A 22,247-nucleotide genomic window follows, 5' to 3' on the forward strand; every position below is an offset into this window, starting at 1 on the left:
ATCTAACTCCGCACGGAATTACATAGACACACTTTCAAGCGGAATTATGTACTCCAAGCGAAATTACCTCTAAAACCTATTTTCTCGAACTACGTGCCCTGATCTAACATTCTTAGTACAAGACGAAGTCGACAGACATATGCACCAACAGAAATTCTATAGGGTTGCAGCTCGACCGACTAAGTTATACGGAACCAATTAATGGGCCATCAACAAGACACACGCGTGAAAGATATATGAAGCAAATATGAGGATCCTAAGGTGGATGTTTGGACACATATGACTGGATTAGATAAGAAAATAAATTTTTAAGGAGAAGTTGGGGGGGGGGTGTATCGTGGATAAGATAACTGAGCGGAGGGGAGTTGGTTTGGTCACGTGAGGAGAAGACAAAAGAAGGGGGAAGTAAGAATCGTAGAAATCCTAACAATGGAGGAGAGGAGGTGTATAGGCACTCCCAAACTATTATGGGGATGAGCGGATTAAGCAAGATTTGTTAGACTTGCACATCTACAAAGAGATGATCAAGGATAAGAGTTATTGTCAGCGTAGAATAAATAATCCTAACAATGGAGGAGAGGAGGTGTATAGGCACTCCCAAACTATTATAGGGATGAGCAAATTACGCAGGATTTGTTAGACTTGCACATTTACAAAGAGATAATCAAGGATAAGAGTTATTCAGCGTAGGATAAAAGTTATGTAGGGCAGTGAATAGTTTTTGTTGTAGATTTGCATTAGGATCCTATAATTTTGCATAAATTTATTTTTTCTTATACTTTTGCCTGCCTTAGTCTTATCTTTAACTTAGCTTTGCCTAAGATCCATCTTGTTGCAGAGGCTTTTTAGGGGATGGTACTATTCTCCATAGTTTCTTTGCTCCTTGCTCTTCCATCTATTACTAATATAATTCTCTCATTTTTATGTTATAGACAATGATGATTACTAGCAGTATTTTAGTACCTATGTCTTGTTGATTTTGATTACCCTTAACTACATACACGATAAAAAAAAGATGTTTCTTTATCGAAGGTTTTAGTGGGAGCAATCTTTCCATTTTATAGGATAAAGAAAATGCTTACCACTATTCCAGCTTCTCTGAATTCTATACGAGTAAGAGTTTACCAAGTAAATTTATTTGTAATTTAGAAATCCATCTAAAGATGTAATGTATCTACTAGAGTTGAAGAAGAGGTAATGAGGTAAAATCATAATTTTATTGTTATGCTCTTTTTAAATTATTATTAGTACCAAGAATTTTAAAGGTAACACAAAAATGAGATATAAAAGTATTTTTAATATGTATTGTCAGTTGATCACAACAAAGGTGTGAGTGCCACTAGAGACTCACATGGAAACATCAAAGGTGGTATATGGGCATGTAATTCTCGTGGGTTAGTGGTCAGCATTTATATTTCTTGTCTATGATAATAATAACAATAATAATATAATAATTACAATAATAATAGTTTGTATACAATTAATTATTACTTTTTGATAATATAATAAATTTTATTGACTAGAAAATCTTGAACTTTATAAATTCTTTTAGATCATATTCCCTGGCATTCTTTTCCCTTGAACTTTATAAATTCTTTTAGATCATATTCCCTGGCATTATTTTCCAACGAAAATGCTTTTCATAACATATTTTGATTAAATATACTAATAATCAATGTATTTTTTTATATTATTTAGAAATAGACATGACATTAAAACAAAACACATGGCTGGTATTTTTTTTCTTAAAAAGATGAAGATTAATCATTGAAGTCTTTAAAGAAAGTTTGAAAAATGCCCATGAGGTTATGAAGGAGGCACACACATTTTGAAAATCGGGTTTAAAGAAAATGTTGTTCTCCATCTCATGTGATAAGTATGGTTAATAGCAATATATACATTATTTGTATTGTTTTAAAAGTTATCTATATGCTTTAAACAACATATTAACATTCTTGATACATACAGTCTTTTAGTTTCAAAATGTTTATGTTAATCAATAATAGTTAGGTTTCTTTTTTGAGTTTTCATATTTTGTACCGTTGATACAATACTTATATATTTAATAATATCCTACCAAACTATTGTTTGAGTTTTCATGTTTTGTACCGTTGATACAATACTTGTATATTAATATCCTTCCTACCAAACTATAAGGAACAGACCAAACCAATTTTCTTTATAATAGTATAATTCTACTATTTTTTTAATGGTTAATAGAATCAATCCCGAGCACTCTTGAGACACCCACTGGACCAAACAGAGTACTCCGAGAGTAACCCGAGTCCACCACTAATTCCGAGGAAAACCCGGTAACCCACCCACCCGTAGACACGGCGGTAAATTACCAATAAAGCCCGTTTGGCTGAAGGATTGAACCCAGGTTTCCCTGGGTCTCCTATCATTGCCTACCAGTGAGGAATGTCAGATATCACGTCCCAACACAAATGCCACATCAATAAAAAACTAACTATGTTAGTGTTCAGTTAGTTTGGGAGTGATGTAGGAAAATAAGTTGAAAGTTGGGAGTGGTGTGGTACAAATTCATTGAGAGTGTTATCGTCTAATGAGTGAAAATTAGGGTTATTTAAATCCGAGTGAATTTTAAGGATTGTCCTTTATCTTTATACCAATTTTCAGACGTTGTTCTTTATGTTTAAAATTGACGAGTTTTGTTCTTTTTGTTTTTCTATCATACACTTTTTGTCCTTTAGGCCTAACCCAGTTAGTTTTTTCAGTTAAATTTGATCATATGCTTTGCACATGAGGGCATTTTTGTCAATTCAAAGGTAAGTTCAACGACAGATTTACAGCTCAAAGCTTTTGCAACCTTTGAATTGACAAAAATGCCCTCATGTGCAAAGCACATGACTAAATTTAACTGAAAAGACTAACTAGGTTAGGCCTAAAGGACAAAACGTGTATGATATGAAAACATAAAGGACAAAACTTATCAATTTTAAACATAAATGACAACGCTTAAAAATGGGCATAATGATAAAAGACAATCCTTAAAATTCACTCTTTAAATCCAATATAAATTAGTTTTGTATTATATATATCGAGCTTCCTAGTCGTAAATTCATTAGAGAAAAAGAAAGGAAAACATAAACAAAAAATGACTAATGAGTCCAAGAATTTTGGAGAAAGCAAAAGTTAAAAGAAATTATTTCTAAACGTTGAGAAAGTAAAAGTTAAAAGAAATTATTAGTTCTAAACGTTATAATTACAAAACAATAATTCAAAATAATTTGAAAAGATTAACTTATTATCCAACCTTTCTTACTTCAACATCATACTGAACACCTTCGAGGAAGTTTCCTGCACATCTTCCTCACAATTCACCAAACAATCCCAATCTCACAACTCTTATCTTCATTTCTTCTTCATCTCTCTCTCTATATCTCTACAGGTCTGTATTATTCATCTCTCTCTCTATAAATTATTATTTGTATTTTAGTAATCCTGATGTTGATATACGATACTTCTTCGAAAATCGCACTCTAAATTGGTCGGTGTTAGGTTTAAATATAATAATATTTGTTGTTCAAAACCCTAGGTCTCGTACAGAATCAATGAACTATTATTATTATTATTCAATTGTGTGTTCAGTTGTGGTTAGTAGATCGATGATTTTGAGAGGAAGTATGTTGTTGTTGTTGTTGATTTCAGAGAGTTTTGTGTGTGAATCTGATCGAGATATTGAGACGGTGTCATCTCACCTGCGAGAGTAATTACTAGTTTTCATTTACAGTGATGAGCGGCGGAGCGTCGCCGTACCGGCGGCATAAGAACGATGTGGAGTTTGGCGGTGGTGGTGCAGGCAACCAGGAGGACAATGAGTCGGTTTCGGATCCTTTTGATATTGTTAGCACCAAAAGTGCCTCAGTTCATAGCCTTAGAAGATGGAGGGTAAGAATGTCTCTCAATTCTATTATTGTTATTATTTTTTTCTTTTTTGTGTTATTTATTGGATATAAAAGGAATGTTGTTGTGACTTGTGAAGATGTGTTTTAATTGATTAATTAATTAACAATGTGTTGGTTTAATTGTTGAGATCCCTAAATTTGGAATTAGTTGCAAGATAATTGGTACGGCAACGGAACGTTATAGTTAAGCTTCTTCAGCTACTTTGGAATGTAGATGTAGTGACACATTAGGAAATCTAAGGCTTCACTAGAAAGATTTCTTACAGTGGATGAGAAACATACATGGTTGATAGTTTGTAACAAACCATTTGTTAATTAAAGTTACCGGCAGGAAAGATGGTTTTGCAAAATAAGCGAGTCTTCTCACTTCTCAGGGTAAAAGGACATATTGGCAAACGGGAGATCTGATACAAAGCAAAATTGGTGGTCAAGGGTTTATCATGATCCGATGTATTCTTTAGTTATGAAGATGACTACAGTTAGATTGGGTTGCGGTGTTATAGTGGTAGAAGATTTTGATCTGGGACAGTTAGATGTTAAGACATTGTTCCCGCATGGTGATCTTGATGAAAACACCTATATGGCCGCACAACTAAAAGGCTTTTTTCCAATACCTGGAAAGATGGTTTGCTGGTTGAAGAAAATCGTATATCGGTTAATGCAAAGTGCAAACATCAAGACTGTGGTACTTGACGTTTATTGACTTAATGAAGAGGATTGAGTACATGAGATGTGCAATTATCATTGTTGCTTTTTTTTTTTTTTTTTTTGGAACGACGACTTCCATTAAAAAGACTAGCAGGAAGCTGGCAAAGAACAAGCAAAATTACAAAAAGAAATTACACAACTCATTCCATGACATACATCTAAAAGTGGACCTGTTCTTCATCCAAAGATAGCCCAAGGATTTCATCTCCTCCAATGTTGTAGTCGCATTTGGATTTTCGCCTGCGAAAATAACACCGTTTACCATCTTCCATTTGTTCCAATATGAAATAAGAACGATACCATGTATCACTTTGTTCTTCTTGTTGCCACTGGAGCTGTATCATTGTTGCTATTTGAAGAAATTCGGATCCGCTTATATCATACTTTTGTTGTATGTTAATGACATGTTGATTGCAAGATCAGACATAGTCGAACCAAAACATTTAAGAAACAGTTGTCTCGGAAACAAATCTTTGTTACAAGCATTAGGTGAGAGTTATCAGAATGTTACGTGGAAAAACAAAGGTGGGAATAGAGATTTAGTCTTAATGGTGCCAAGATCATAAGTACCATTTTGGGAAGCCACCTTAAGCATTTTAAGAAACAAATTAACAATCACCACAGACGCAAAAGTCAAAGAGGAGAGGACTAAAGCTCCTTATGCATCATAGGCAGTTTGATGTATGATATGCTACACACAAGGTCCCGTATGCTCGTTTAATAGAAGCAGTTAGTAGATTCATGTCAAACCCAGAGAAACAACATTGGGAAGTAGTCAAATGGTTGTTACATTACTTGAAAGGAACATCTACTGTAGCGCTTTGTTTCAAACTAAACGGTTACACAAATGCATATTTTGATTCGAGAAGAACACGACAAGCTATATTTTCACAGTGGAGGAACAACTATTAGATAGAATTGGGATGGAAGTTCAAAGCTACGCTAAATAGTGAAGGGGCAAATGTGAAATTTTGCTTAAACCTTCAATAATTATTTCGTTGTAGTTGATACGAAACTAATCATCGAGAACATGTTTAAGAATAACTTATATCTAATCATCAAAAACTGAATAATAATCTATTAATGAGAACATGTTTAAGAATAAATTATCAGATATCGGCTTCTTATTAAGGAGTGTACACATTAGTCAAAGACTTCTAAGCTAGGTGTCAAGTCCTATGTTGCATATTCTTTGGGACAAGTGGAGAATATTTTTTCTACGTACCATATCACAAAACACGTTCCTTCGTTGTTCCTAAAATTCACAGGACATGTTTCGTCATTGTTACTAAAATTTGTAATTTTATTGATAAGGAATTTGGGTTTGACTGAAAAGGTAGGTTATGCAGATTGCAAACTTAATATGGTTTGTGGTGACATATTTTTGTTAAGCTAGTTAATTATACTTACTTTTGTACCTTTAATATCATGCAATAGCACGGATACTGAATTTAGTTCTATTTTCACTGACCTCTTCTTAACGAATGAATTTTGTTATAGCAAGCGGCTCTTGTGCTGAATGCTTCGCGTAGATTTCGATACACATTAGATTTGAAAAGGGAGGAAGAGAAGAAACAAATTATAGCCAAGATCAGGACCCATGCACAAGTCATACGAGTAATTCTTTTTATCACTCACTTTTTGTTCATAGCTTAATGCAACTTCATTACATTCGTCATATTCATCGTTGCTGCTGTTCAGGCAGCCTACCTTTTCCAAGCTGCTGGAGCACAATCAAATGGTACTTAATCCTTATTACGTTATTGCAATGTGATTAGATTTCGCGATTTTTTTGTTGGGCTTTTTAATGGCCTTTTCTTTTCTCTATCAGGGGCAGAGAAAGCACCTCCAACTCCTATTCCTACGGGTGATTATAGTATTAGCCCGGATCAACTTGCTTCAATGACTAGAGATCATGATTTCTCCGCTTTGCAAAACTATGGAGGGGCAAGTTTATTATAGAAACACGTAGGCCTGTAAATGAACCGAACGTTCATGAACTGTTCGGCAGGAAGTTTGTTTATGTTCGTTTATTTAAATAAACGAACAAACACAAACACACATTTTGTTCATTCATTTATGTTCGTGAACGTTTGTTTATGTTCGTTCATTTATGTTCGTTTATTTACGTTTGTTTAAATTTCAATAAATACAAAAATAGTTACAGTTATATAAATATAAACGGGATTTCTAACTACTTATATAAGAATAACTAATTAGTAATTGGGCTTCCAAGTTATAAAAAGTGGGCTTTCGAATTGAACTTATCGTGATTAATCACTAATTTGTAATAAAAAACTACTTTATGCTCGTTTATATTTGGGCAATTATGCTCATTTGTGTTCGTTATGTTTTTAAAAATTACGTATGTATAAGTTTGTTTGTGTTCATTTACATTCGTGAACTGTTCGTTCAGATTTTAAACGAACAGATATAAACGTACATGGACATGCTCATTTTCTTAATGAACGAACATGAACAAAAAGTTGTGTTCGATTATATGTTCGTATTCGTATTAGGTTAAAGTTAAAGTTAAATGAACAAACACAAACATGACCGCGTTCGTGTTCGTTCGGTTCGTTTACAGGCCTAGAAACACGTTTGTTATCATATCAAGCATGACATTTTATCATAAAACTAAAGTTTTGGTATTCAACATCAGGTCAACGGATTGTCAGAAAAGCTAAAGACAAATCCAGATAAGGGAATTCATGATGATGAGTCAAATATATTGGAGAGGAAAAATGTTTTTGGGTCAAACACATACCCACGAAAAAAAGGAAGAAGCTTTTGGGTATGTATTTAGATTTTAGACGTAATGAGTTTTTTTTCTGTATTAGCCTTTGGGATTTTCTATATTTTGAAGCTTTTGCTATGTTTGATTTGATAGAGGTTTGTTCTTGATGCTTGTCGAGATACCACTTTGATCATTTTGATGGTAGCTGCAGCTGCTTCTTTGGCATTGGGTATAAAGACAGAGGTAAGTGAAAACGATTAATACAATTAATTAGTTCCATTCACAACTACTAAAACTGTAGTTTAAACTTACGGGGTGCAAACGAGCCGCGCTGCTCGAGAAAAAGCTCAAAACGAGACAAGCTTGAGCCTAAAACAAAGCTCGTTTATTTATTGAGCCCGAGCTCAAGCTTGGCATCAGGCTCGTCGAGCCTAGTGTAATATTAGTTTTATGAATATTTAACAACATTTACCCCTTATTTAAAGTTGTCTAGTAAAAGAGCCGAGCTGAGCTTATTTGAACTTGTTTACGAGTTGAGCCCGAACCTAAAAATAAGCTTGCTTAGTAAACGAGCCCGAGCCCGAGCTTCACTTATCTAGCTCTCGAGTCTAATCGAGTCTATTATTTTATATTATTTTTAAGCCGAGCTCGAGCTTTGAAAACGAAGCTTGAACCGAGCTGAGCTCAAGCTCTCATAAGTTAATCAAGCTCGGGCTCGGCTCAGCTTTTTTGCACCCCTAATATTTAAACTTCTCAATATCTCATTTCTATATATTTCAGGGGATCAAAGAAGGATGGTATGATGGTGGGAGTATAGCTATGGCTGTTATCATTGTTATAGTTGTTACAGGTACTTCAGTAAATATCTTTACATCATTGTTAGGGTTAAGTATTGAATCTTTTTCAGTTTTTTTATCGCTTATGGTATCTTACTGTTTATTGTCTTTTAGCTGTAAGTGATTATAAACAATCACTTCAATTTCAAAATCTGAATGAAGAGAAGCAGAATATACAATTGGAGGTGGATTCTCATTTCTCAACCATGCTTTTATTTTTCTACGTAATTAGCATATTAATCATGCTGACACATATACGAATGTTATAGGTTGTAAGAGGCGGGAGAAGGCTTGAAATTTCAATCTTTGATATCGTTGTCGGTGATGTAATACCACTAAAAATTGGTGATCAGGTAAAAAAAACATGTTGGTTCGTTTGTTGCGACATATGTTTTTGTTGTGACCTATGTTTTATTAAATTTTTTTGACATGCTTACAAACCGTTATGAACCAGGTTCCTGCTGATGGGATTTTAATATCTGGCCACTCACTGGCTATTGATGAATCTAGTATGACTGGCGAGAGTAAAATTGTGAGTTTTATTTTTATTTTTTGACATGTATACAAACCATTTTTCACATGTTTTTTTGGCCGCAATTCATTTTCCCCTTATTGATGGAGCAGGTTCATAAAGATCAAAAATCACCATTTTTAATGTCGGGGTGCAAAGTTGCAGATGGCTATGGCACTATGCTGGTAATTATATTATAAATATAACAATTATAGAACAAAAGTTACTGTAGCAACTGTCACATCACTTTTTTTTTCTTTTTTTATACCTTAGCCCCTGAATTTTCAGCATTGTCACTTACACTCTCTTAGATTTCTAAAAACTTTGTAAAATATCATCTTGACTCCCTCAAGTTTTCCGAGCTTATTTTTATGTAGATGAGTCGAATATAATACGTTTCGTGCTTATTTTTATGTGCATTTTCGGTTCTACGTTTTGACATAAATTCTGTTCGGAAACAAGTCGGGTAAAATATAATATGTTTCACCGGGCGGTATAAATTCGAGTTACTTTACGTTTCGATGCACCGCAATGCGTGGTACCATTCTTTAACTTAAAAACACTATTTTGCACGTGCTTATTTTTACGTATGTTTCGGTATAAATCCAAGTTGGTTTACGTTTCAACGTAAATTTTTCTCGGTAATGAGTCGGGTCAAATATAATGCGTTTTTGTGCTTATTTTTATGTGCGTTTTTCAGTTGGTCTACGTTCTAACTTAAATTTTGTTCGTAAACGAGTCGGGTCAAATATTTGACTATATAAATTCGAGTTACTTCAAGTTTCGACGCCACCGCAATGCTTGGCGGGTCAAAATACTAGTTTTAAAAGAAATAGAGATATGAATTTTCTTCTATTACTTTTTCTAGCTCTAATCGCATACATACATTTGGTTTTTAGGTCATGAGCGTTGGAATAAATACAGAATGGGGATTACTTATGGCTAGCATCTCCGAAGATAACGGGGAGGAAACACCATTACAGGTTATGTCTCGGAAATACAAAACCTCATTTCTACTGGAAAACAAATTTATATTAGAAATTAAAAAACCGTTACGTATGATTTATATAGGTGCGGTTGAATGGAGTTGCCACTTTTATTGGTATAGTTGGGCTTGCGGTGGCTATAGTTGTTCTCGTTGTTCTTCTAATCAGGTAATACAATGTCACATGGTGATAGTATTTTTGTTTCAAAATGGCAACTTTTGAGACCGTAAATTTTATTTTGGTAGGTATTTTACCGGGAACACGTCGAAGAGTTCAGATTATCCTAAATTTACTGCTGGAAAAACTAGTCTTAGTGATGCTGTGGATGCTGCAATTAAAATCTTCACTATTGCAGTATGTAACTTCATACTCAATCACCTGTTTAACAAGTGTCTTTGCTGACTTTTTAGTCTCTGTCAAACTAATTTATAACCAACAAAGACACTTGTTAATTTCATTTGGTTTCTTTTTCCAGCTTATAGATTCTTGAAATTGGTATAGGTCACTATTGTTGTTGTTGCGGTGCCTGAAGGGCTTCCCTTAGCTGTCACATTAACGTAAGTTTGTCTTTATATTATCAGTTTCGTTATTGATTTATTTGTTAAATCAGATCAGGCTTAAATAAGTTGTGTATTTTTTTTTTATCTATTTACAGTCTTGCATACTCTATGCGTAAAATGATGGCAGACAAGGCACTGGTAAGTTTATCACTTTTTATTTTTAAAAATTTCTCTCAACATTTCATCTATAATATATATAGATATGTGTGTGTGTGTATTAAGTGTGTATATATTAAGTCTTATAATACTAAGCTTTTAACTAATGGCAGGTTAGAAGACTTTCTGCTTGTGAGACAATGGGTTCTGCTACTACAATTTGCAGTGATAAAACTGGAACATTAACATTAAACCTGGTAAGTCTTTTTGTTTGCTTATATACTTATATTATATTATCTTTATTGTCGATAGTTTAATTATATGTTTTTGCTAATTGTTTTCAGATGACCGTATCTGAGGCCTATATCTGCGGGAAGAAAATTGATCCACCAGATAACAAGTCAGAATTATCTTCTGGACTCGTTAATCTTCTCATTGAAGGCATCGCTCAAAATACAACTGGAAGTGTATTTTTACCTGAGGTATATTATCTTCTTAATAATCAATGCTATTTTGCCTTTCTCAAACAAGATATTGTATAAAATTGTTTCTGATTTTCGATAGGGTGGTGGAAAAATTGAAGTTTCTGGATCTCCAACTGAGAAAGCTATTCTTCAATGGGGGGTTAATGTTAGTGCACATGCTTGTCTTTTTATTATTATTATTATTATTATTATTATTATTATTATATTTTTTTTTTTGGTTTTATGTCTTGCTCATCCTATGATCAATAATGCATGTTATTCCTGATAATATTATGCAGCTTGGAATGAATTTTGACGTTGTGAGGTCACAGTCAACAATAGTTCATGCATTCCCGTTCAACTCAGAGAAAAAACGAGGCGGAGTTGCTGTGAAATTGGTAATTTTATTCTTTATTATGAAACTAGTATTTTGACCCGTCGCACGTTGCAGCGGCGTTGAAACTTAATGTAGCTTGAACTTATACCGTCAAATATATGGCCTGAATCGTTTTTGAACAAATTTTACGTCACTAGGCCAACTAAAAACTCACATGAAAATAAGCACGAAAACATATTATATTTGACCTTGCTCATTAGCGAGAAAATTTACGTCAATACGTAAACCAACTTGGATTTATAACGGAAAGTACTTGAAAATATCGTTTCTAACGTTAAAGAATGGTACCACACGTCGCGGCAGAGTCGAAATGTAAAGCAACTCAAATTTATACCGCGTAGTGAAAACATATTATATTTGACCCGACTCATTTCCGAACAATACGTAGACCAACCAAAAACGTACATAAAAATAGCACGGAAACGTATTATATTTGACTCACGTACATAAAAATAAGCACGTAAAACTCGAGGGGGGGGGGGGTCAAAATGACATTTTACAAAGTTTTTAGAAAGCTGAGGGGGTGTAAGTGGCAATGCTAAAGGTTGAAGGGTTGAATACACACACACAAAAAAAAAAAAATAAACCATTGGATGACATTTTTGTAATATTAATAAGGTGTTCTTTTTGCTGGGTTTAATTATTCCTTTTTATCCGCAGTCCGATTCTGAAGTTCATATACACTGGAAAGGAGCTGCTGAAATTGTGTTAGCTGCATGTACCAGCTACATGGATACCAATGGGACTGTAGTCCCTTTGGATAACAATAAGGTTTATAACTATTTTGTTAAATGTTTAACATTTTTTAATATCTGTTATTTACATTAATATTTTTGATATGCCAGGTGGAAAATCTTCAAAAAGCAATAGAAACAATGGCTGCTGGAAGCCTGCGTTGTGTTGCAATTGCTTACCGAACAATGAAAGGTGAAAATCTTCCGGTTACCGAAGAGGAAGTTGAGCATTGGCAAATGCCTGAGGATGATCTTGTTTTGCTAGCAATAGTTGGTTTAAAGGTAGTTGTTAGATTTCATTTTTCATTTTTTTAAATGAGTAAAAATGCCATTTTCGTCCCTGAGGTTTGACCAGTTTTGCAACTTTCATCCAAAGGTTTGTTTTCCGCATCTGGATCCAAAAGGTTTGAAATCTTGCCATTTTCATCTGGCTCGTTAACTCCATCCATTTTCTCCGTTAAGTCAGGGGTATTTCGTCTTTTTTTGTTAACTTAAAGGGCAATTTGGTCTTTTTTTTACTTTATGTGCAAGCATTTAGCATAATGTACAAAATGCCCTTACAAAATATAAACAAAAATAATACCCCTTACTTAACGCTGAAAATGAATGGAGTTAACGAGCCGGATGAAAATGACAGGATTTCAAACCTTTTGGATCCAGATGCGGAAAAACAAACTTTTGGACCAAAGTTGCAAAAGTGACCAAACCTCAGGGACGAAAATGGCATTTTACTCTTTCATTTTCTATTACTTTTTTAGATTTATAGCTTATGTTGTACTGACACATGTGACGTTATTGTAATATAAAGGATCCATGTAGGCCGAATGTGAAAGATGCAGTTGAATTGTGCAAAAAGGCTGGTGTCAAGGTAAGAATGGTGACGGGTGATAATCTTCAGACAGCAAGAGCAATAGCACTTGAATGTGGAATATTAGAATCGAATGCAGATGCGAAGGAACCCAATTTAATCGAAGGGAAAACGTTTAGGGGATTATCAGAAGACCAAAGACTAGAAATTGCTGACAAGATATCGGTATGTTTATTAATTACATAATATATTTTTTTATGGAATTAATGTTGAACTTTTGGAACAGGTGATGGGGCGATCTTCCCCTAATGACAAATTATTACTCGTGCAAGCGTTAAGGAAGAACGGTCACGTTGTTGCTGTTACTGGTGATGGGACAAACGATGCCCCTGCGTTGCATGAGGTTAGAAACAAGGGTTAATTAATAATAATCATTAATACCCTAAAGATTATCTTATTTTTTGACATGTTATATTATGATATCGAATGGCGTAAATATAATTTGATGTTTGTTTAATTGTAGGCTGATATTGGTCTAGCTATGGGAATCCAAGGAACTGAAGTTGCAAAAGAAAGCAGTGATATTATCATATTAGATGATAATTTTGCTTCAGTTGTCAAGGTATTCTTTATTACTTTTTTCTTTTTTTCACTTCTATGTATTCCTGTTAAATGTGTTGGTTATTATATGTAATAGGTGGTTCGATGGGGGAGGTCTGTTTATGCCAATATTCAAAAATTCATTCAGTTCCAGCTCACCGTAAATGTCGCGGCCCTTGTGATTAATGTTGTTGCAGCCGTCTCTTCCGGTGATGTCCCATTGAATGCCGTGCAGGTCTCTCTCTCTCTCTCTCTCTCTCTCACACACACACACACGGACCAAACTACTAACAGATCACCTTACGGGCACTCTCGTTTCTCTGCAGCTCCTGTGGGTGAATCTTATAATGGACACACTCGGTGCACTTGCTCTAGCCACTGAACCACCCACCGATCACCTCATGGACCGAACCCCAGTTGGCAGAAGGTTTGACTTTGACTTTTTAATATTTAAGTATTAAGCCAGTTCGGGTGTAAAATTATGTGATCAAATAACAATCTATTCCTTGTTGATCAGGGAACCTCTTATAACAAACATTATGTGGAGGAATTTGTTAATTCAGGTATATCAGTAACTACTTTTTTTTTTTGTGAAATAAATGTAAAGTTAAAATGTCGTAATATTTGTTGAATAAAACTGCAGGCTATGTACCAAGTTACAGTTCTCCTCGTACTCAACTTTGATGGCAAACGGATTCTGAATTTAGAGCACGAGGACATTAAGGAGGCCGACAAAAAGAAGAACACACTCATTTTCAATGCTTTCGTCTTTTCTCAGGTGATATTTATAAACGGGTCAAAACAAAATGGGTATTGACCTGATTACTAAACAAGTTTATTTTCAATCTAACTGCAGATATTCAATGAGTTTAATGCTCGGAAGCCTGACGAGATGAATGTTTTTAAAGGAGTTACAAAAAACCGCCTTTTTATGGGAATTGTTGGCTTTACTATTGGACTTCAAGTATGAATCTGTCATTCTGTTTCCTAGTTCTCCCTCAAAACATATTTCATCTTGTAAATATCGCGTTATTGACATTCTTTCAGGTCATTATAATCATGTTCTTGGGGAAATTCACGACGACCGTTAGGCTGAGTTGGCAATATTGGCTAATCTCGATTTTAGTTGGTCTAGTCAGGTCTGGTTTATGTAACTTTCATGCGATTGTAGAACATATTTTATGCCGTCCTTTTGTTTTCTTGCTTACTGTTATCGTTTAATATGACCAGTTGGCCTCTTGCGGTTGTTGGTAAACTGATACCTGTTTCCGAGCGCCCCTTCAGTGAATACTTCTATAACTTGTACCAGTCATGTAAGCCATCTCGTCTTGGGAGAAATCGAGGTACGTCTTTTCCGATAAAAGCTTATCTATCTACATTCGTCTTTTTTGGTCATTTCTTTATGGTCACTTTGCAAATTACGCCTCTTGTTATGTCGCAGGTTCATCAAGAGGAAATGTGGACGACACTTAGTATTTTTTTAAGGTTTTCTTGTGTTTCGACCACAACTTTCTAACATACCGTACTTACAAATATAGTTTGTAGTAGGGAGTGTTTTGCAACTATTTGATCTTCGGTATGTCTCATATGACCTGGTTTTTTGTATGTCGAAGTTGCACATAAACGATTATACATATTTTATATCGACTTGTTTTAGACTTCCGTAATCTAGATTCTATTAAACACCTTCGAAAGTATACATATGACATAAAAAACGACACTTTGATTAAACTTCTGATGTCCAACACACGCGACTTAGAGTCGACTTATTTTAGTTTCCATACAAACTTAGTTTTTGTGTTTACTGGCAGAAACAAGCATACGCCGGGTGGCTCCTTTTCGATATGTAAGACGAAACATGATCTTGTGCTAAGTTTGATGTTATCTGTGCTGGCACAAGAATGTCCGTTTTGCCGGAAGCAATTCTGTTTCCGACCACGTTTGCATAAAAAAGACCCGACTTTGCCGGCACGAATACGTCACTAACCGAACATAAGTGGAAGTCGATGAGCTCTTGTTCCAATTTAGACTTGAGGAGTCCCCCCTTCTCGGCTTCTTGCATTATATCTTCCTGTCAGAGGTCGTAAAATGAGCGTGTTAGTTAAAGAAAAAAACTTTTTTTACGGACCGGGTTGGGTTGTCCCGTCGAACAAGTTTCGTTACCTCTTTTTAACTTTTTAAAATGAAATGTTTTAGGTTTTTTCAGAACTATAAGCCAACTTGATATAACTAAATAAGATAGAAATTGTTACTTTCAAAGATACGTGTACCTTCGTTAGTGTGTTCGGGTACAAGTCTTTTAACGAGCGTAGGCTATGACCGGGTTCTGACTGTGTCACGTAAATTGTCGAATATTGCGGGTAACCGATTCTTTGAAAAAACTGTGCAATTTCGACTGGATTGTAGCAATTTTTCATCCCTTTGTTTGCATTGCTTCGACAAGTACTCGTCCCCAACATCTCACCCTTGTAGTCGACCGCAACGAATTGGCGATCTGGTCCATGGCTTTTTAGCCTCCCGACAATGGAGTTCACTACTTCTTGCAATTCAGGCTTGAGACGAAGAGCCTCAAAAGTAGCCCAACACGAATACGGGCTCATATCTTTATCGACTCTCCCTGCTTGCATGGTTACCGATGGAAAATAGGTAATAACCCGCACATTTCGTGTTGCTCGAAATAGAGGGTCAACATGTGTCATGATGTAGCCCGGGTTCGCATTGTAGGGAACTTTTACACTAACGAGCCTTTGCATAAACGAGTCGGGATGATTACGCCTTTCTACTTGAACCACACCACTCATGCTTGACATGAATCTCTCCGCATCGTAAATTTCTTCAAAACCCCTGAAATACATCATATCAAAGATGTAAGTTTAACCAAAGCAAGCCGGTTGAGTATTGACCAACTCGTTTGGTATGGCTCAACATGGTTCAAAGATTATGGTGTTGGATATGAGTCATGGTTTGGTCTAATTCCACTCACCTTTTTTCGCCTTCGCTCCCAATGATATCTGGCAGCACAAGAGTTGCACCAAGATGTTTAGCAACTAGCACCGCATTAGCAACCTGATCGAACGGGAGTTATGTTAAACCCAAAAAACCTATAGAAACCCCGAAAAAAAAACTAAAAAAACAAAACAAAGGAGACTACACCTGTGAAATGTGATATTCGGGGCCATCTGTTAGCGAGAATGTAACGTAACCTTTTGATTGCGCTTTTCCTGTGTATAAAACAAAAACGAGTCATAAAATCGTAACTTAGAACCAAAACTAAGCTAAACTAAACTTAAACGTATTTTGTCGCTGGGGATATTAGCGACTCGTAAAATGTTAGTCGCTAATAGCCGCTTAATTATTGTACTTACGGAGTGATGAACCATTGAAACAAAGCTTCAAGTGTTGAGCGGAGTTTGTTGATTCTTCATTGGGAAGTTGTGCAAGACTATGCCTTGCCATTGTCGTGTCCTGTCCAACATTTGATGTTGCTGGGACATCTAACTGGAACGATATTATCATTGTCAGACCGCCTAATTAAGTCTTTTTTTGATTTAAAAAAAAAATCAAATTATTGGTTATTTGAATTAGTACGATTATTGATACATGGCTCAAGTCAATTTTAAGTGTAGAACCACAATAACTGTATAATACAGAAGTTTGAGGGTGTTTTTTAAGACGTGAATATTGGATATGGAGGAGATATGATGTGTAAGATGGAGTATGAGTGGAGAGAGGAGAGATGAGACTCGAAAGAGAGAATTTTTGAGAGAGAGAGTGTGCATGTATGTGCTTTTTTAAGCATATTGAAGATGTTTTTAAAATTATTGCATAATAACAGTGAAAGAGAGAGAAAAAAAAGACAACATACACGGTTAATCACATCTTTTGTATCTTAATTAAAAATATTAATATGTGTGTATATATATGGTTATTATTAATTTACAAAAAACATATTATATCAATAAAATTAATTAAAAATGTAATAAAAGGCTTGTATGACTCTGGATTTTCAAATATGATAATTTAGAGGAATTGGTAATATAATTACTATAATATGATATAATGTAACACACTTAATAATATGGCAATTTAGAGGAATTTGTAATATAATTATAATATGATATAATGTAACACACTTAATGATTAATTCGTTTGTGAATATGAAATCATTTATATCATAAACAATGAAAATGTTCTAGTTAGTAAAGAATCTGATTTGTTGGTTGATATAGGGTATCAACAAAATTGTTGTAATTAGTAAAGAATATGAATTGCTAATAATATAAGATGATATGATATGATATGATATTCGTTACACTTACCAAAACATCACCATCAAAGTGGTCTCTTTTGATCATGTTGCCAAGCATCACAAACATAGAAAAAGTAAGAATCGCTCCCATCACTTCCCTTAAATCCATGGAAAAGGAAACAAATATAAAAGCCAAGATCAAAGATTAAGAACCAAGGCTTGTCTCCTTTTCTTTTGCTATGTATTGATAGTGATCTTGTCTTGTCTTGGGTATATAACATGTATGTGAAATTACTTTTGGTCTTTCGGTTCCATAAATAGTGAAATACAGATAAACGTCGACCGATAAACAGAGGAAGTAATGGCGAAGAGGAGGGGGGGGGGAGCTTAAATTTGGTATACGGACAACGAATACAGCTTGCATGATTCATGAGCCAGTTGGCTTTCTCTAGAATAGGCAATGTTCGCCGTGAAATTTGTTAGAGCTTTAATTGTTAATCGGTGAAGGGAGACTGTATTTAGAAGGATACGTGATTGGATAACGACTAAGGAGGACACGTCTCCTCGAAATTGATGACGCGTGTCCTAAGAAGTAATTACATTTACGGACTTTCAAAATACTTATATTAGTCACAATACGTGTCACGCGCTTCAATTAACTTTTGTGTGCTACAAGTTTTTAATATGTTTGGGCTATAGGAATGAAAGATGTGGCTAGACACCTCTGGTGGGTATTAGAAGAAAATGAATGTGTTAAGGATGTCATTTGAGTTTTTAGGCCATTGATCATAGTTTGATGGCTTAAAATGGAAGAAACGTATGAAGGTTTAAACTTTTGTTATTTAATTAAGTAATATATAATTGCTATATTAATAAATTTTCTATAAATTAATTAATAGGTTAACTAAGAGTATTAAATAATTGTATATAAATAATTTTTATTCAAAGTTAATAAATATTTTCTTTTATGGTATGACACTTCTGAGACAATTTTACACTAATTTTATAAGTTGGAAACTCTTATTCTCACATCTTTATGGATCCTTTTAATAGTCTTTTTTTCCAATTATCTTATCTCCGGTTATATATTTTGGTCATTTGAAAAATTGACTCTCATTCATATCCCTTTAATTGAAATGTTTTGGGCTGTTTGGTGTGGCTAAATGCCGCAACGCGTTACCCACCACCACGTTTAAAAAGCCTCCAATCTCACCATGACGCCATCCCCTTTGCCCCTTCTTTCGCTACTGAGATAACGACCAACACCATGGCGCGCCTTTAACGCCCCAAATGACGCTCAAGTATTAATATTTGGCGCCCCAATTTCTGGAAAAAAAGTCCTCCACATCAGTGATGAGCTTGTTGTTGGCGTCGGTGGACTCACCTACCACACCGGTCAGTCTTATGGATTTCGTCATTTCCACTAACGAATGTTAAGCATTTCAATTAAGTCACATCATATGCATTGCATATAAAAACATTTTTGTCTTTTTATATTTGTATAAACACAATAAAAAATTAATTACAAGGATTATTTCTGTAAATACAAAAGTACAATGCTTTATTCTTTTTTCTACACTTTTTTCTCTATTTATATTTAATATGACAAATATATTGGTTGTGTGTATACTCCTTTTTTTCTATTTATTATTATGTTTAATATGACAAATGATGTGTTGTAAAACACACACTTTTATCCTATATATTTTGTATACTTTAGTAATTAATTAGAGTCGTTTTTATTAGTGTTATTATATATTTTATTATTTTATATTGTTACGGGTCCTAGTGTGAAAAAGAAATCGAAAAGAGCTTAAATGATAAATAAACAAAGAACCAGGAGTTGGGACTAAATTTCAAGGGACTAAAATTGTCATAAGGTGAAAGGTTGTTTAAGAATAGTCCATTAATTTCAAGGGACTATTATTGTCAAAGTGTTGAAATTTAATTAATTCACATCAATTCCATCAAAGTCTTTATGTAGAGTTTTTATAAAATAAAGAGTATAAAAAGTGGTTGTGAGTGGATGAGAGAGAAAATATTACTGTTTATTTGTATATTTGGGGGGGGGGGGGGGCACTGTTCACCCCCTATATTTTTTTTAACATATTTTGAAAATGGTTGTGAGTGGAGGAGAGAGAAAAGGTAATGATAAAGATATAAAAAATTATTATTTAATTAAAAAGAAGAGAGAAAATGTAGTGTTCTCTAGTGTAATTTAGAGTAAAAATATGGTGGAATGAATGTGAATGCTCTTATGTTTTATCCCAATGTTGACTTAAATTAAAACATTGACTGAGCTCTTATGTTTTATCCTACTGGTGACTTAAATTAAAACATTGACTGGTGGAAGGTTCAAATGAGAAGAAATTCTATGTAAGAAGAAAAAAGAAGAAATTTCAACCAATAGAAATGTTTCATTAGACTTCATTTAATATTTGTACTTAATGTAACTATAAGGGTATATTAGTAAACTTACATACATCATTAATTGGTAGTTTCATCTTTAATAATTAACTATATTAAATTTGTAACTTATTTTTAAGATATATATTTTTCACAAAAAATAAAAATAAAAATTCATTTATAGTGTAGGATAAATACGAGACGTGTAGGATAAATTACGAGTTGTGTAGGACAAATTTCAATATGTGTAGGATAAATTTCGAAATGTGTAGGATAACTTTTGATGTGTGTAGGCAAAAATATTTAGTGTGGAGGCTTATAGTCTTAATGACTAATTAATTAGTCAAACATAATAATAAATGAGATGAGAAAAAAAAACTATTTAATGTTTTACAATTATACCCTTTTATTTTTTTTCTTCTCAATAAAATTTTCTTCTCAAATGAACCTTCCCCACATTGACTGAGCATATGTCCTTATCTTTTATTTTTGGGGCCGCGAAAAGCGGACAAGCCCAGCAAATTTTATACTAATCATGGAATTGGGCTTTTAATTAAACACATATATATGCATTGTTTTAAATACCCTAATGTTGATTGAAGGAAAAGACATCAACTAGAATTATCTTGGACGTGAAGTGAGATCAGACGCAAATCCAGAGATCAGAAGGGACGAATTTGGAGGGCTAAGGCTAAAGATTTCAAGCGAAGGGATCGAGTTTACTCACGTGTTCGACACCCGGTTTATCAATTCCTTGTTATCTTTGATTATTATCATGTCTTGCAAACTTGTTTTTAGCTTTGTTTCTGTTTTAAATATGATTCTTGGCTAAACTTTGTCACCGTCTAGGTTAGATGATTACACAAATGTTTTGACTTATGTTTAGCGGTTACATGTTGTAAATTTGTAAAAATATAACTTTTTTAGAACTTGGTTCTTTTTACCAAGTGATGTAAGAGACTTAGGCAAACATGGCATTTGATTGTCAAGAACTCTTACTATCAATCTTCACACACACTCTAAGATGGATGATGCATGATGGTGGTGGATGTGGGTGTTGTAGTGGTGGTGGAGTGGTGGTGAAGTAGGAGAGAGGTGGTTTGCCAAGGGATGCCTTTGAAGTGAACCAAGCACCCCTATTTATAGCCTGCACAGAAGCCCGGACACGGCCCCGTGTCCATTGGATACGGCCCCATGTCCATCCTCTTTCTCTTTCTTCATTAATTGCAATTATCTGTATTAGGCTCCACACGCCCCCGTGTTCGTTGAGCACGACCCCGTGTGCAGAAGTGTGTCTGTACTATCAAGATTTGCAAGATTCTGCGAATCTTAGCGTTGACCACGACCCGTGTTGAGCTGGGCACACCCCCATGCTGGGAATAGAAGCTTCTATAGCTTTGTCTTTTCTGCAGGCACCTGGCCACGCCCCCGTGTCCGCTGGGCACGGGGCCGTGGCTAGCCTTCTGTTAAATTTGTTTTTGCTTGGGAAGATGCTGTTGAGGGGTCGGGCATGCCACGTTTATTCCTTTTCTTGTATTTATGTTAGTTTTTGCTGCATATTTGTTCCTTTTGTTCATTTAAGCTAAATTGGTCCTAAAAATACAAAAGGAAGACAAAAGCATATTTTTTCCAACATTAGTACTAAAAAGGGTTAGTTTTATGCCTCATTTGATGTAATTTATATGTTGCATTTTACACACATCAAATACCCCCACACTTGAATCCAAGATCTTTATTGGGCTTGTCTTGAGTGTCAGGAATCCAAGATCTTTATTGGGTTTTATTTTTATGCTATTTACAATCCTATTCGTTATGATTTATTTAGAACGTTTTATAAGAGAAACTACTTATTTGGGCATAACATGTCTCTTTAAAATTCCATTTATATACAAGTTCACATACCTCACGGGAGATCACTCAACACTCGGCCGAATATGTCTTTTTGTGAAACACTCGAGACCGGCATGGAACTTACTTCTACCATATGCTTGCCAAACAATCAATCCTCCTCCTTTTTGACTATAAACATTTGTAAATATCAAGAGGAGTTGGGGAAGGGTTAGGCTTGGGTTAAAGGTATGTGGTTTTGGGTTTTGGGTTAATGGTTAGTAAAAAGGGATAAAAGCGTAAAAAGCGTCGGTCGTCGTAAAAATTTTTGTTTTTGTGACTTTTATTCAAACTAAGCATTTTCAAACAAAGTTTCTTAGAGGAACTTGTTTGTTTGTT

General features: G+C 34.6%; 2 protein-coding genes across 5 annotated transcripts in view; one reads left to right on the plus strand and one right to left on the minus strand.

Annotated features, from left to right (window-relative positions):
• Positions 1-15,033, plus strand: part of LOC110886181 (calcium-transporting ATPase 9, plasma membrane-type) — a 57,042-nt gene extending 42,009 nt beyond the window's left edge. The window contains exons 1-34 of one of the 4 annotated variants that reach the window (XM_022133944.2): positions 3,264-3,412; positions 3,673-3,912; positions 6,138-6,254; positions 6,339-6,378; positions 6,469-6,584; positions 7,300-7,431; positions 7,528-7,617; positions 8,155-8,224; positions 8,325-8,395; positions 8,480-8,563; positions 8,665-8,742; positions 8,835-8,906; positions 9,621-9,704; positions 9,793-9,875; positions 9,953-10,061; positions 10,209-10,264; positions 10,363-10,405; positions 10,537-10,620; positions 10,708-10,845; positions 10,928-10,993; positions 11,127-11,225; positions 11,885-11,995; positions 12,070-12,240; positions 12,767-12,991; positions 13,053-13,169; positions 13,290-13,388; positions 13,464-13,601; positions 13,693-13,793; positions 13,884-13,929; positions 14,010-14,144; positions 14,223-14,330; positions 14,414-14,505; positions 14,597-14,709; positions 14,808-15,033. In XM_022133944.2, the coding sequence (XP_021989636.1) occupies positions 3,757-3,912; positions 6,138-6,254; positions 6,339-6,378; positions 6,469-6,584; positions 7,300-7,431; positions 7,528-7,617; positions 8,155-8,224; positions 8,325-8,395; positions 8,480-8,563; positions 8,665-8,742; positions 8,835-8,906; positions 9,621-9,704; positions 9,793-9,875; positions 9,953-10,061; positions 10,209-10,264; positions 10,363-10,405; positions 10,537-10,620; positions 10,708-10,845; positions 10,928-10,993; positions 11,127-11,225; positions 11,885-11,995; positions 12,070-12,240; positions 12,767-12,991; positions 13,053-13,169; positions 13,290-13,388; positions 13,464-13,601; positions 13,693-13,793; positions 13,884-13,929; positions 14,010-14,144; positions 14,223-14,330; positions 14,414-14,505; positions 14,597-14,709; positions 14,808-14,839 (3,276 nt within the window). In that variant the 5' untranslated portion in view covers positions 3,264-3,412; positions 3,673-3,756 and the 3' untranslated portion in view covers positions 14,840-15,033. Of the gene's footprint in view, positions 1-3,263; positions 3,413-3,672; positions 3,913-6,137; positions 6,255-6,338; positions 6,379-6,468; positions 6,585-7,299; positions 7,432-7,527; positions 7,618-8,154; positions 8,225-8,324; positions 8,396-8,479; positions 8,564-8,664; positions 8,743-8,834; positions 8,907-9,620; positions 9,705-9,792; positions 9,876-9,952; positions 10,062-10,208; positions 10,265-10,362; positions 10,406-10,536; positions 10,621-10,707; positions 10,846-10,927; positions 10,994-11,126; positions 11,226-11,884; positions 11,996-12,069; positions 12,241-12,766; positions 12,992-13,052; positions 13,170-13,289; positions 13,389-13,463; positions 13,602-13,692; positions 13,794-13,883; positions 13,930-14,009; positions 14,145-14,222; positions 14,331-14,413; positions 14,506-14,596; positions 14,710-14,807 lie in introns of those variants that run through there. The other 3 variants (XR_004869843.1, XM_035978723.1, XM_022133945.2) reach the window with 3 other exon arrangements.
• On the minus strand, positions 15,029-16,882 carry LOC110886182 (protein MANNAN SYNTHESIS-RELATED 1). Its single transcript, XM_022133946.2, has 5 exons — positions 16,732-16,882; positions 16,520-16,587; positions 16,350-16,432; positions 15,637-16,210; positions 15,029-15,437 (listed from the first exon to the last, which is right to left on the minus strand). Exons 1-5 carry the CDS (start codon positions 16,880-16,882, stop codon positions 15,168-15,170), a joined length of 1,146 nt encoding a protein of 381 aa, XP_021989638.2. The 3' UTR covers positions 15,029-15,167.
• Between the last annotated feature and the right edge of the window lie 5,365 nt (positions 16,883-22,247).

Source organism: Helianthus annuus, chromosome 10, assembly GCF_002127325.2.
Source record: "Helianthus annuus cultivar XRQ/B chromosome 10, HanXRQr2.0-SUNRISE, whole genome shotgun sequence".
Taxonomy (NCBI): Eukaryota; Viridiplantae; Streptophyta; class Magnoliopsida; order Asterales; family Asteraceae; genus Helianthus; species Helianthus annuus.

Coding starts and splice junctions, on each gene's coding strand:
- LOC110886182 (XM_022133946.2), bottom strand. CDS start 16,882: ATGATAATATCGTTCCAGTTAGATGTCCCAGCAACATCAAATGTTGGA. Junction 16,211..16,349: donor GGGAGCGAAGGCGAAAAAAG/GTGAGTGGAATT, acceptor GATGTATTTCAG/GGGTTTTGAAGAAATTTACG. Junction 15,438..15,636: donor ACCCGAACACACTAACGAAG/GTACACGTATCT, acceptor GACCTCTGACAG/GAAGATATAATGCAAGAAGC.